Raw genomic sequence first — 15,338 nt, forward strand, 5'->3', positions numbered from 1 at the left:
CTATGTTCATATTGTACACTGACTGTTCATCAGAGAGGGGGTGTTTCCACCTTTACAGGACCTGTACACCTTCAGGACCCTGAACTGGGCAACTAGGATAGCAACTCATTCCTTTACACTGAACACTCCACCATCATCTCTGTGCTGCCTCCAGAAATACTAACATTACATTAATGTAAAACCACACTGTACATTTCATGTGTTACATGAAAACAATTAACAAGGACTATTATATTGCAACCCTGCACCTTTGACTTATTTAAGAAAAATTATCATTACACTGCCTTACTTTACAAACTCTGCACAAAATGTATAGTGAATGTCTATTTATTTATTTTATTTTCCATTTATTTTTATTTTTTTTTACAGTTTTTCCTATTTTTTAGCATCAGCAAACCATGACAAATTCCTTGTACATGCAACCCATGATACTCGGCAATCAAGATGATTCTAATTCTTATGCAGAAAGAATTATGGGAGGTGGGGGAAATGTGAGGCTCAATTAGCTGTAAAGAGGTTTTTAAATGAGTGTGATTTATGAGGAGGAAATGACATTTTGTGCACATGTCTACTCTAAAATGTATCTTTCCATAAATAAGAAACCATCATTCCACATCCACTCCTTTACAATCTGAGTGTATGACTGACTTTTCTTTCTAAAGGTTTGAATAGATTACTGCTAAAACAACAAAGAAATTGGTGGCTCAAAACGTACAACTCTGAATTACTGATGAAAAGGTTTGGGATTTAGGTCTCAACACCAGCAAACTGCCACTATTAAGCCCTTGATTAAGGCTCTTAAACCTCTCTGCTACAGGTGTACCGTGTCATGACTGAACCTGCCCTCTAACCCCAACTTCCTATCAAACTGGGTTATGTAAAGGAAGTAATTTCACTATGCTTTAACGTATACATGACAAGGGCTTCTTCTAAAAAGTATTTTCCCAACAAAGTACACTTTTACAGGTGTTAACTGGAATAACTTACATATTTGGCACCACTTATACAATTTGTTTGCTTCTTCATAAAGACATTTTTTGGGATTCATGGCACATTTAATAGCAGGTGAACTTGAGATAAGAGCTAATGGGATTTAGTACAGTATTGCTTAATATTTTCATATTTAGAATCTGATAAACAGTTTTTTGTCTAGGAAACGAGAAGGAATTGCCAACACTGTTTTAATAACCATGCTTTGTCTTGCCACAACTAATTTTCCATAATTGTCTATTCCTCTGTCTTCTGGAAATGTGAGGATTTTTCTTTCCACACATCTGGTGCATGACTGCTGCTAATACAGTTTCTATTGTTCCTTCAGGGGCTTGCTAAGATTGCTCTGTGATAGGGTTAGGAGCTTGACAATTAATTGACTGGAGAGTATGTGAGTAAAGGTTTGGGAACCTTAAAAGAACACCACTAGATGGTTTCTGCTGCATCAGGTGTGTATTATTGGTCAGAAACCCTGAAACATATCAGGGATCTGCTGAAGAGATTAGATCTCAGATGATTTGGAAAGTCTGAGGCTGCTCCAGGAGGAGCTGGAATCTCTAGCTAAGTGGAGGAGAAGTCTGGGATGAACTTCTATAGTTGCCACTGAGACTACAGAAGAAAAATGTATATATTAAATTTACATTTACATCTGTTGTTAAGCTGCAGGTTATAATATATAAGCGAGTTTTCAGCAAGCGCATCTTGCTCTGTTCTTAATATGTCAACTGATTCATTAACTTTGGGAGGTGGTACTGTAGCTTAGTGGTTGAGGTTCTGGATTTTGGATGTGAAGGTTGAAAGTTCAAACCCAGGTACAAGCTGTCACTCCTGGACCCCTGAGCAAGGCACTTAACCTCATAGCTCAGTTGTATGAATGATATAAATGTCTCTTTGAATAAGAGTGTCTGCTAAATGCCAGAAAATGTAAATGTTAACTTGTTGGACTGCCTTCATTTTTATTATTCTCTTGTTAATTAGCAATGGATACAACTATGCACTGCTATTTTAATTCTCATTAAATATACCCTGACAACCTCACACACTAGCAAAGACATCTCTGACCAGTTAAAATCTTGAAATAATTTTATTTAGATCGTATAACTTTACATTATTTGAAAGATTTGTTGAATTCCACTAATGGCAGTCACCCAAATAAGGATGGGTCACCATCTAATGATTTCTTTTTGTTGTCTCAGGGAGTTCCTCCTTAAACTGTTGCCTGATTTGTTCATTATGGATTCAAATCTAAAATCATGTCAGTGATAGTTATTTGCAGCAAGGCCTACTGTTCAAAGTACATAGGATTTGATTTGATTGTTATCAAAGCATTCAAACCCTATGAGGTTGTTTTGAAGCACGCCCTGGCTGAATACAAGACGAGATTTATTCATCGAAGCAACTGCACCATGTTGATAACCCAGTATGAAGTTAAATATAAACAGGAACGGTGTTCATAAACACTGTAATCAGAGATAGAGCGAAAATTAAAAAAAACACAAAAAAAAAAAAAAAAAAAAAAAAGGCAAGCAAATCAAGAAGCACAATTTGGTGTTTTTTGTGATTTCTATGCTCACTTAGACAAAGATTATTTTGCCGCTATTTTGTAACTGTATTAATTAAAGAATAAATCCTTATATACTGTATAGTTTTCTTTATCCATAGTAAGTATATCTTGTGTTCAACAACAATCACCATTGTTTTTGTCTTCTTAAAAATGTGGTAAACTATTAAATTAAATATTATAACATTGCCAAATATATTTTCTTTCACATTTTCCGTTTATGCACTTATACAAAGATTTCTCTGGTAGATTGGTTTGGAATAAACAACTCAACTTTTGACCACCTCTCTCTCTCTCTTTCCTCAGCCAGTTAATGTGTCTCTCTCTTTTGGCTTTTGTCCCCTGTCTTCTGAGCTGAGACCTTGTCACCCCAGACTTTTCTCACCAGAGGGAGCAGCCAAAGATAAAGTCAACTTCTTTTAGCCCCGCATAACCAAACATTGACCCTTCTCCCCAGGCAAAAGAATAAAGCTCAACCGCATGGAGCTGAGGGACATGGTTGACCTTTGATAGGTCGGACGTTTGTGGCATTTCTTTAAGTTTCGAATGACCAGTGGATAGAAGTATGTGTAGACAAATTCCAGGGCACTATGAAAATAAATCAACCGCAAAAAAACAGGCATGTTTCATTACATGGCTTGAGGGGGAAATGCTACATTAGGGGTGCAACAGTTTAAAAGAAAAGAAAAAAAATGTTAAGCATGGATGAATGGATTGAAAAAATCCAGGCTTACACGGTGTGACTTGCAGGAACTTATGTGAACATTTCTACACTGGATCTTCTCTGATCTGAGCATTTTAGTAAAAATGACAAGAGAGTGACAATGTTTTTCAGTCTTTACAAACATAATACAAAGCTCAGTGTAAGGATGGCTATATCTTCAATTACAAACCCACAGTGGGTGTGGCCTAAAACAAATGATTTTCTTTAAATTGTTTACCCGGAAGAAACACTGTAAAAGCCAAAGCAACTCTAGAGGTAAAAGTTGCAATGCCCAGGAGTTTAATTACTAATATGCCTGCAATATTTTCTAATAAATGTATTTATTTTTATTTTCCACTAAAACAAAAAAGTTGCATAATTGAAACCACTGCAACTCTGACCAGGCAGTCACTAAGGATGAATGAATGCTAAAAATGCCTTGATTGTTAATTAACTTGGGCTTTATCTTCAAACTTTATATCTAATCCCTTGCTTGTGCTCGCAATAAAGTACAAACCTGCAGTGACACACAAAAAGACAAATCTGCACAATTTTAGATGACGCTTGTGAGATCTCTATTCTGATGCATATCTCTAGAATCAACAATATGGTCTACAAAAACAACAAGAAAATAGAATACAAGACCTCCTATTCATTTCTGTACTTATATCCATTATAACACATTATCTGTTCATTTAAAATAAAGTATTTGTATTCCGTTACATCTGTTCTATGCTGCTTTGAATGTCATGTGACCAGCAGGACCTGTCCAACAATGCTTGAGGCTGCCAAGTGAAGAGAGGGAGTGACTAATCCCAACAGTACTTAAGCTTGTCAGATGTGATGCCATCACAAGCAAACCCTGGCAGCTCAAGTAGAAGACTATCAGCTCTGAAATCTCTGTAAAGCACAGTTAATACTCTAAAATGGGATGGTAATAGTGTCAGATCCTCTCAAGGAGAAATGTAAACTCATTTTATTGAATCACCAACGTTTAAATACACCAAGTAGAAGTACAGCTAAAAAAAAGGCTTTGTCTATTACTTGACAAATGATTTCGTTTAATGTTTGTTTTAATATTAAACAATTTTAAATAAATAAAAAAAATTTTACTCAACTTTAATATTTTATTCAGTGTTCTGTAATTTATTCATTTACATTTTCCATTAGCAAAACAGTCTACATACTATATGTCTACCAACACACCCATGATCTCTAGTCCCTCTAATAAATTCATTTCTAATCCTGTCCATCGTCGTCATTCCCAATGAAAATCTCAGGCTCTATAGCTCTCCTACCTCCAGCTCCACCTCCTGTCTTTTATCAATGCTACTTACTCTAAACCATACAAGATCGCAGGTCTCACCACAGTCCTATAAACTTTCCCTTTCACTCTCACAGATACCCTTCTATCACAAATCACTCCTGCTATCACTCCACCCACTCCACCCTGCCTGCACTCTTTTCTTCACTTCTCTCTCCATTACTTTGCACTATTGACCCCAGGTACCTGAACTTCTCCACCTTCACCACCTCTTCTACCTGCAACTGCACCACTCCACTGCCCTCCCTCTCATTCACACATATGTACTCTGTCTTACTCCTACTGACTTTCATTCCCCTTCTCTCCAGCGTGTACCTCCACCTCTCCAGGCTCTTCTCAACCTGCTCAGTACTCTCTCCACAAATCACAATATCATCTGCAAACATCATAATCCATGGAGATCATCACCACTGCAAGCAAGAAAGGGCTCAGAGTCGATCCTTGATGCAGACCAACCTCCACCTTGAACCAGTCTGTCGTTCCTACAGCACACTTTACTGCTGTCACACTGTCCTCATACATATTCTGCACCACCCTCACATACTTCTCTGACACACCTGACTTCCTCATACAATACCACAACTCCTCTCTTGGCACTCTGTCGTACGCTTTCTCTAAATCCACAAATACACAATGCAACTCCTTCTGACCTTCTCTATACTTCTCCATCAACATTCTCAAAGCAAATAATGCATCTGTGGTGCTCTTCTTAGGCAAGAAACCATACTGTTGCTCACAGATGGTCACCTCTTCTCTCAGCCTGGCTTCCACTATTCTTTCCCATAACTTCATGGTGTGACTGATCAGCTTTATTCCCCTGTAGTTACTGCAGGTCTGCACATCTCCCTTATTCTTAGAAATCGGTACCAGCACACTCCTCCTCTATTCCTCAAACATCCTCTCATCTTTCAGAATGTTGTTGAACATCAAATATCTGGTTAAAATCTCCACTGACATCTCTCCTGAACATCTTCATAGTTCTATTGGTATGCCATCTGGTCCAACCAACTTTCTATTTTTCATCCTCTTAATCGCTGCTCTTACATCCTCCTTACTTATCCTATCCACTTCCTGTTTCACCATCTCCACATCATCCAACCTTCTCTCTTTTTCATTTTCCTCATTCATCAGCTGCTCAAAATACTCCCTCCATCTTCTCAACACACTCTTCTTACTACTCAAAACACACTGATTGTAAGTACTGATGTGGTAGAGCTATAGCAGAGACTTCACTCAACTTCTGTAGATTGCTATCTATGAGTTGAATAGATTGATGTTGTCAATAGCAGAATTGGCATGAAATTGTAATCTTTAGAAGTAGAACAGTTACAGTATATGCACTGGTGCTTTAGTTTGGTTCTTTTCTATAAGTTCTGCTCAGTCATTTGAGAATGTGAAAAAAGCAAGTGTAAAGATTTAAACACCACTAGCACCACTATCAGTACTGTAGGTAGCTGAACAGCATTGTGGGTAATGTCGTTCTTGGACACTACTGAAAATCACATGTTTCTTCCAGTGTAGTTTTTTCCTATTAAACGACATTAGCTATTTCTCGGCAATGACACGACAGACACCAAACAAATGACACTGTGATCTATCAATCTGCCACACTTGCCAGAAAGCACCAACCTTACTATTTCATACAACTACAACAGCTAAGCAAGAAGATTTTGTTATCACCACAAATAAAAATTGAGTTAGGCTGTAGTTACTACTCAAATATCAAACACTTCAATGCTACTGTTAGTAAAGGCCAGGATACTCTTCACCTGATCTCTGTGTAGAAAGGCCTCACCTGGATTTCCTCACTAAATAAACACACTGCAGCAGGTTCAGGGTGGCTGTTGCTGAGTGTGTGAGATTGTCATCAGGCCATAGCAATTTCCTCTCAGCACTCCCACACTTTCCTTCTGAAATTACACACACTCACAGCTGATCCTCCCTCTGGACACTGGTGTTATAACCTCCAAGGTGCAAGCAAGTGAAGCTTTACATCATCATACTTGTAAATGATCCATTAATCAAAATGACAGCATTTTCTGGGCTGAAATATCAGGCTCTAGTGTCTCGCGTTCTACTGTTGCAGTGGTCACTTTAGACTGCAACAACATTAGTTACTTGACTTATGGGCTTGAAGCATTTTTGTCCATTATCTCAATCATGCAAAGACCCGAAGGTCTTGATTTGAGAAATTGAAGACAAAACCCTGATATTTCTCTTTTATCCATATGGCTTACAGTGCAAGCTGGTCCAAATGGCACAACTTCAAAGAATTGAGGAACAGTGACAGGGAAAGTTTACATAACCTAATTTATGCAGCAGCCAGTGAATGGCAAAAGTTTGGTGTGCTTCCACAACAAAATATCATGCTTCAAATGTTGGTGAAGTCAAAGCACCCACTGGGAAAGCCAGAATTCTCGAAGCTTAAAACCTGACTGGAACATCATGTTGATGAAAGCTGCCACCTTTAGCCCGTGGAAGATTCTCTTCAAAATTTCTGACCCTTCACCAAAAGTTCCTGGTCACTTAAACTTTAAGATTTATGTCTAAGCATGGAAGAAGTCGAAAGATTAACAGAGTTTCTCCAGAAGTCACACAGATGGCTTTCCCATCCCACCTTTCTCCCTCCTCGTCCTCTTTCTCTTTCCGTCTCTTTCTCAGAAACCTTGGGACCACTCCAGCTCTGCTTATTTCATTTCTTGGGCAACCCATCACTCCGGAACCCCTCCATCGTCACAGCAACGGAGTACACACACTGGAATGGAAGTGACGGCGGCATGGGTCAACTCCCATTGGCTGAAGATGGAGAGATGCAGTGTGGGAGCCGGGAAGGGGCTAATGTCAAGCACAGCTGGCCGAGCTGGATAACCCGTTTCCTTCTCCGAACGTGTCAGCGGAACCCGAACTGAAAACAGGAAAGCGCTTCCCATTGCTCTCTCAGGACTTCAAATCCATGTGATCCTGAGATCACGTGCCGAAAAAACAAGCAAGCAAGGACTTGTAAACATAAACAAATGCCTCCCAAGCAGCTGCCCCAAGTCGCTCACACCTTCCAAACTATTTCCATGGGAGTAAGAATTTTGCTCATAATGTGGCACATATTTGAGTCACAGATTTGATGCTTGCATTTCTGTCTTATTCCACCACTTTGGCTGGATCTCAAAAGAGAGCAGCTGAAGGCAAAATCAGAACCAAGTCATCTGCAGCACTCTACTTACACAATCGCAAACATTTCTATTGGAAAATCTTGCTAAATAAACCATCACTTACTATCATTGCTACTATCTTAATTAATGTTTACAGTAACAAAACAAAACAAAAATAATAGTTACAATAACATTTCAACTCAAAAATGGTTTAAATGATCCCTATGGGACATGCAGTCTAATTTTCATTCCCCCTGTCATTCATTTTCCTTCCGACAATTAGCTCAAGTGCTCGATACTTGAAAACGGAAGAAAATCATAGCCTTGTTTAATCTTGCCCAGTGTGTATACAGTAAGCAGAAAATTAGTGCTTGGAAAGACATAGCTATGATTGTTGCCGCAGTAGAGTGTATTAGCCCCTTGCTAATCTACATGGAAATCGACCAACCACTTTACAAACTGATTACTGTATTTTATATATATATATATATATATATATATATATATAAAATACAGAAAAATGCGGCGGCAGGCTATTCCCAAAATGGCTGCTCTTAAAGGAGCCACAACATATTTCACCTGTTACACCGTGTAACAGACACTGTCTTTCGTTAAAGCCTGTGTAATGTTCATTAGTTTCAGTGTAGACGCCTGCAGCTTATAGACAGGTGCAGCTTATTTATGTTAAAAATAAAAAACTTTGTCAAATTCAGTGGGTGCGGCTTATATATGGGTGCGCTTTATAGTCCGGAAATTACGGTGTATATATATATGTATATTTGATGCCTGACTACATTACATATTAGTAGAACACTAGTAGCTACAGTATAACTGCAACATTTTACTGAAACTAAACAAAATTTCTGGAAAGGTCATGCTAACAATGAAAAGAATATGCAAAGAAAGATTTTTGCAACATTTTATCACAGACTCTGCTGTTTTGAATTTCAAACACAATATTTTATGGCCAGTATTTGGCACCTATCTATTTTAATTGGCCAATAAAATAAAAGAAAAAAAAATCGTAAAAGTGCAAAAACAAGGCTCTAGGCATACAAAGATTTGCCCCGTACTTCTTCCAGGGTACTTATTAGAACGTGATTCCGGTTAAATGAACTGGAACCATCCAAACAGATGACTCATTCAGAAAAACTCCCTCTTTTGTAGCACTCAAAAGAGCAGAATTGCTTCTCACGGTGTCTAATAGAGAGACTCTGCCCTTGCTACAGCTAAATACTTTCAACCTGAAGCCTAAACAAAATTCTGCCCAAACCACGTTAGAAGTAATCATGGTGCAAAAGTAGTAAAAATCACACGGCAGTTGCTGGCTGGATTCAAATAAACTTTTTCTTGTGGTGTGTCCTTTATAGTGGTCATTCTCATGATGCTGCTGTCCTGCCATGACCCAAGTCTGTGTTTGACATCAAGTCATTTGTGCAGAACAGACGGGAAGAAGAAATCTGACATAAAAAATATCTGGCAATTACTGACATCCGAAACAACCCAAATCCCCACGAGGAACTGAATCACTCTACTCTGAGCTACCATAGTCACTGAACCTCTGAACAAACAGAGTTGTGTTTTTGGACATTGCACCTGTCGAGTTCATCATTGTGAAGTGTAGTCAAACAATGCTCATTCAGCTCATAAACATCTGGATGCAGTGAGAGTGCAAAAGTTAAGACAAGATATCATTTTATTGCATTGACACTTCTTACATAAATGCTGCATTCTTTAGTCTCCGGGTTGTGCAACAAGCTCAAATAAATGTGTTTTTTTTCCCTTCCTTCTCCAGGCCCAGAACTGCCAAAATTGTCAGACTAAAGCTGCATGCACGCTACAACATCTTTTAAAATCTCAGAAGTAATTTGTGAATGTACTGGTGTGCCAACTAAATGATCAGTCTCAGATGATGATGGCACATGCACTACACAATCTTTTACCTGAAAAGATCCCACCAAATCCTGCTTATAGAAAATAACCATGAAAAAGATCAATAAAGTAACTGTCAATTATAAGTATGCAAACTATACAAATAAGAAATTAATGAAAGGAATGCAGAAATATTGGTTGGAAAAATGGAGGCAGTAAAAATGATCTCTTTTGTAAAGAGAACTACAGGTATCATGCAATAAAATGTAGCTACAATCCAAATGCCCTGGCAGTTGTTGTTTTTGTTTTAACCAACAATCCTTTGAGTATCACATGGCAAATCATTTCATATCATTGCGCTATATACTGTCATGCTGAAACCAATTTTGCATCATTTGTATGACAGCAGATAAATTAGAAGTTTCATTCAGTGTTTTTATAAATGTATAGAAATAATTTATAAATTAATAATTTATATTCTTATTTATGTTTTGCTAAACTTTGTGAAAATGTCTATTGTTTAAATTGCTATATAAATATACTTTATATCTATACATTTCTTTTTTCATCATATATTTTAATTTATAATGTAATAGATTTTAATATACAGTGGTACCTTGACCTACGAGTGCATTAATGTACGAGTTGTTCGAGGTACGAGCGGTCACTCGGTCGATTTTTTGCTTTGTTACGCGAGCAAAAAATTGAGGTACGAGCTCGAGACGCCGCTGCTAGATGGTGAAGCGAAGCCAGAAAGTGAATACTGTGACGATAATTAAGATAAGCAAAGAAGAAAAAGTAAAAATTAAAAGTTTAGGGATACGTAGTGTACAGGAGTGATAGTAAAAAACAAGTTTTCCCTCCGCCTCTCGCCTCTACTTTTCACATGTAATCTACAGCACACTGAAATTCATTCTCTGCATATCCCAGCGATGATAAGAAGCTGGAGTCAGAGATTATACGGCACTTCTTTAGGGCCCAAGAGTCCTATCCATCCATCATCCATCCATCCATCCATCCATCCATCCATCCATCCATCCATCCATCAATTTAAAATATAATTCTTACTAATTATTTATTATAATATTTTAATTATATTCTAAATAAACAGGTCATTTAGTTGAATCACTAAACTCAATTTGCAGTAATTAATTTTCTGGATGCGTTTACATTTTTACAAAGAATAATCCTATTTTAAACGTTAACATTTTAAAGTTTTTACAGTGAAAACTAAATACAAAAGGTCAAAAAAAAAAGTTTTTTTTTTCATTTAATTTTAAATGATTTTAATTCACATAAGACAAAAATTGTTTAAGTATTTATGAATTTATTAAACATCCAACAAATATACATCACTTGCACCTCATACATCACTTGCATAATGCTTCTTAATTATAGATTATTATGATTAATTTAATCTAGATATATAAAAATAAAAAAGATACATTTTCATTTTTTCTCTTTATTTGTAGTAAATAGTTGGGCTTCTACCTGGGAAAGTAAACAACCTGTAAACAATGATGGTGCTAATGAGGTGTACAGATGATTTGTAGTGTGTTGTTTTGTTTGTCTTTCCAGCTGCACTGTTTTTGAGAAAAGCAGCAAAATCGTATCAAATAGTTTGTGTGCACTCGTAATCTGCATATAGAAAACTGCTGTTATGCTTAGCTTATTCATAACTGACGGTTGTTTTGCCCAAAGCAATCTTCTCCTATTCATCCACTTATATTGAAAAACTTTACATTGTGAAATTGTATCATAAAAATTAAAAATATTACTAAAAAACTGCAGTCGTATTATGTAAAATATGTTAATTACACAATCAGACAATTAGGAGATTTAACATTATAACAATTCTCACAGTGTAGTTGTTCTTACATCTATAATGGTTGTAGTGTTGGTGTAACTAAAAGAAAAAAAATAACCACACAAACTACTGAATGCACAAAACACTAAACAATTTAAAACCCATGCAGTTTTTTCTCACGCTAAGGAACAAAGACGGTGTGTGAGCAGGAAAGTAGTGTTCTTTTGACACTTGAGGGTACAGGGATAGCTGACGTAAGCTTTCGGCCAAATTTTTATGTGGTACTTTCCTAGATCTGATGTCATCTCTACTAAATATAGTCCAGCATCTAACTTTAATGTTTAACTTGGGAGAGGGAAAAAACATTCAATCACTACAGAATATGTAGCTAACAAAAGGAAACGAGTTGTAAAAATAAATGGAGAGAGGCTTTAAAACAACAACAACAAAAAACAACAAAAAAAAAAAAAAGATTTGTAAATTAAATGGGATTGAGAAATAATTATGGTAGAAAATGAAAGCTTATATTACTAAGGTGATGCTTTTGTTTAAACTAAAGCATAAAATAAATGAAAGGTGCCTTCATGGTGTGGTTCGTTTTGGCAAGTATAAAAACAACTTGCTTGGACAAAATTCAACACTTCCTGGAAGATGTGAGTGTTTTCTTTGCACCATGTGCACCATAGTGCAGTTCTATTACATTAAGATTTTCCCAATTACAAAAATTGGCCAATAGATAAATGACTAAAAGTATGATTTCAACTTATAAAGTGTTCAACAGCATTCATTTTACTTTAATTCAGACTACACAAAAATCCCGAGGTGTGTCGTGTATCCTTTACCGTAGGGTATTTCCACAAATTCTGAGGGTATTTCCACATTAGACTTGGAGTTCAGTCAGATAGTGTAAATTTTGCCAAAATAGTGATGTAGAACTGAGCTTAAAGGTTTTAGGGACAGCCCAAGAGCTGAGGAACAGATTTTCCTTCTTTCCATTACTGAACATTAGATTTGGAAGCTTATCCATCAGGGAGTCTGTACATGTTATAGATCAATAAAACAGGAAGAAGAGTGTGAGGTGATTTGAATGTGAGAGCAGGTCACAGAGCCAGAACACATTCGGCTCGACACGCCAATTGGCAAGCCAGAGCCTCCGAGCCTCCTCATGCGTCATTCTGTTGTTACCATTACGTTTTGCGGTGTGCTTTCGGTTGGCTGGTTTCAGCCGATTAATTCTTAAAACATAACCATAGAGTGTGGGAGGTGGAACAATATTTCTCCCTGAGTGTCTTGCCAGCGAGTATGTTTGTGCACGTTAGACCCAGTGTATTTATTTGGTAAAGAGGAGGGTGTATGATTGTATTTGGGGAGTGGACTCTGCCATGCCTTGTTTGTTGGAGTTAGTAAACTGTATTTTGAGCGACGGTCCGTGAAGCCAGAAGCTGGTTGATGACATCATCGCTGTAGCCCAGGATGCCCTTCAGGACCTCAACTGTGTGCTGACCAATCACAGGAGGCGGAGCTGGTTTGTCAAACTCAAAACTGCTGAATCGGACAGCAGGACCTGCAAGAAACAAATAACAGTAATCTTTTTTTGTTTGTTACTAAAATATACATTCAATTTAGACATAACTTTTGGGAAGAAGTTATCAATGGTTGGGTAACGGAAATGGAGTGTAGATAGGTTTGAATTTAGTGGATTAGATCTGCAGTGCTGCTGCTGCTGATGAGTGAGTTCAAAGACTTGCGTAGAACTATGTGCGTAGAACACGCCGACACAGTGCCTAGGAAGTTTAGTCAGATTATACAGAGTTACATAGATGAAGACGCAATAGGCTGCAATGCTAGATCAAACAAAACCAATCAACAGGTGGTGATGTTAATTCTAAAAAAAAAAAAAAACCTCTGTTCATCCTATCTTGGTAACAATATCTTTACTATTTTCAGAGTTATATTTATAATGAGATTTTTTTTTTAATTATTATTAGTTTTGAGTGTTTGAGCAGTCCTGCTGTTTTTAAGACAGGTTTAGTAGATTACTGTTTAATGAAATATTTGAAAGTTATTCATTAAAATTAACAAAATTAAGCAATCCCTTAGGGTTTCTGCCACTCACTGAGACCTGGATATCCCCACAGAACACCACTACACCAGCTGCTCTATCTTCTGCCTATGCTTTCTCTCACTCACCAAGAGGAACATGTAGAGATGGTGGTACAGGTTTACTGTTGTCACGGAGATGGTGTTTCACACCTCTCCCTTTGTCTCATCTAACCATCTCTTCTTTTGCATTCCATGCAGTTTCAGTTACCTCTACAATCAACCTCTTCATCATCATCAACTATTGCCCTCCTGGTCCCCCTGGAGACTTTCTTGAAGAGATGAAGACACTTCTTAGAACTTTCCCTCCTGACAGCACCCCTCTGGCAGTTCTTGGTGACGTCAACCTCCCATCTGACAAACTTCAGTCATATTATCTTCTGACTTTTCTGAATTCCTTCTCCTTGACATTTAACAGCTGCCCTCCCACACATAAGGGAGGAAATGTCCTTGACCTGGTTTTCACTTGCCCAACCCCAGCTACAGACATGACTGCTACCCCACTTCAAATTAGTGATCATCACTTGGTTTCCCTTACAAGCTCTCTCCCTATCCTACCTAAAAAAACATTTCCAACATCTCTCTTATCCGTTGTAACCTTCACTCCATCTCTCCCTCCTCTGTATCTTCCTGTACTCTTTCATCTCTTCCTGACCCTGACTCATTTTCTTCTCTATCCTTGGACTCTGTTACTGCAATTTTTCTCGTCCATTTTCTTAACCATGGACAAATTCTTCCCCTGTGTACTAAACCCAAAAGACTTCTTGTCCCGAGCCTGGATATCAGAAGTGCAAACTTAAATCAGTGGAGAGAAAGTGAAAAAATCTCAGGGTAAGAGGTAAGTATACTTCAAGGCTCTTCTCTGTTCTGGCACCAAGGTGGTAGAATGAACTTCGCCTAGATGTCTAAACAGTGGAGACAGGTGAAGACCTACCACTTCCTGAAACACTAACACTTTTCCCAGTTTGCTTTGTCTTTTTTTTTTTTATCCTCTTAGCAGAGTTGTAGGCTGATGGTATCTTAAACAGGGTTGATGAAAATGGCTCCATATTTTGTTATCAAAATACTTTAGTGTTTTGTATTTTTGAAGTTTTAAAATAGTGAAAAATACTTTGTGAGATGTCTACATGATGACATTATAAAAATGAGACCTCAGTAGTTTCAAGTTCATTTCTATAGCGCTTTTCACAGTGGACATTGTCTCAAGTTTGCCCAGACTTGAGATCAGAACAGAAAATTGATCTACCGTTGTATGCAAAAGTTTAGGAACCCCTGACAATGTCCATGATTTTCATTTATAAATATTTGGGTGTTTGGATCAGCAATTTCATTTTGATCTATCAAATAACTGAAGGAAGCAGTTATATTTTAGTAGTGAAATGAGGTTTATTGGATTAACAAAAAATGCGCAATATGCATTAAAACGAAATTATACAGGTGCATAAATTTGGGCACCCCAACAGAAAAATCACATCAATATTTAGTAGAGCCCCCTTTAGCAGAAATAACAGCCTTTAGATGCCTTCTATAGCCTGTAATGAGTGTCTGGATTCTGGATGAATGTATTTTGGACCATTTCTCCTTACAAAACATCTCCAGTTCAGTTAGGTTTGATGGTTGCTGAGCATGGACAGCCTGCCTTCAAATCACCCCACATATCTTCAATGACATTCAGGTCTGGGGACTGGGATGGCCATTCCAGAACATTGTACTTGTTCCTCTGCATAAATACCCGAGTAGATTTTGAGCAGTGTTTTAGGTCATTGTCTTGTTCAAATATCCAGCCCCCGGTGTAACTTCAACTTTGTGACTGATTCCTCAACATTATTCTCAAG

General features: G+C 37.5%; 1 protein-coding gene across 1 annotated transcript in view; it reads right to left on the reverse strand.

Annotated features, from left to right (window-relative positions):
- Positions 1-10,933: 10,933 nt before the first annotated feature.
- Positions 10,934-15,338, reverse strand: part of sugct (succinyl-CoA:glutarate-CoA transferase) — a 125,017-nt gene continuing 120,612 nt past the window's right edge. The window contains exon 14 of the mRNA XM_046847056.1: positions 10,934-12,967. Within this exon, the coding sequence (XP_046703012.1) occupies positions 12,804-12,967 (164 nt within the window). The 3' untranslated portion in view covers positions 10,934-12,803. The remainder of the gene's footprint in view (positions 12,968-15,338) is intronic.

This window comes from Silurus meridionalis, chromosome 4 (assembly GCF_014805685.1).
Source record: "Silurus meridionalis isolate SWU-2019-XX chromosome 4, ASM1480568v1, whole genome shotgun sequence".
NCBI lineage: Eukaryota > Metazoa > Chordata > Actinopteri > Siluriformes > Siluridae > Silurus > Silurus meridionalis.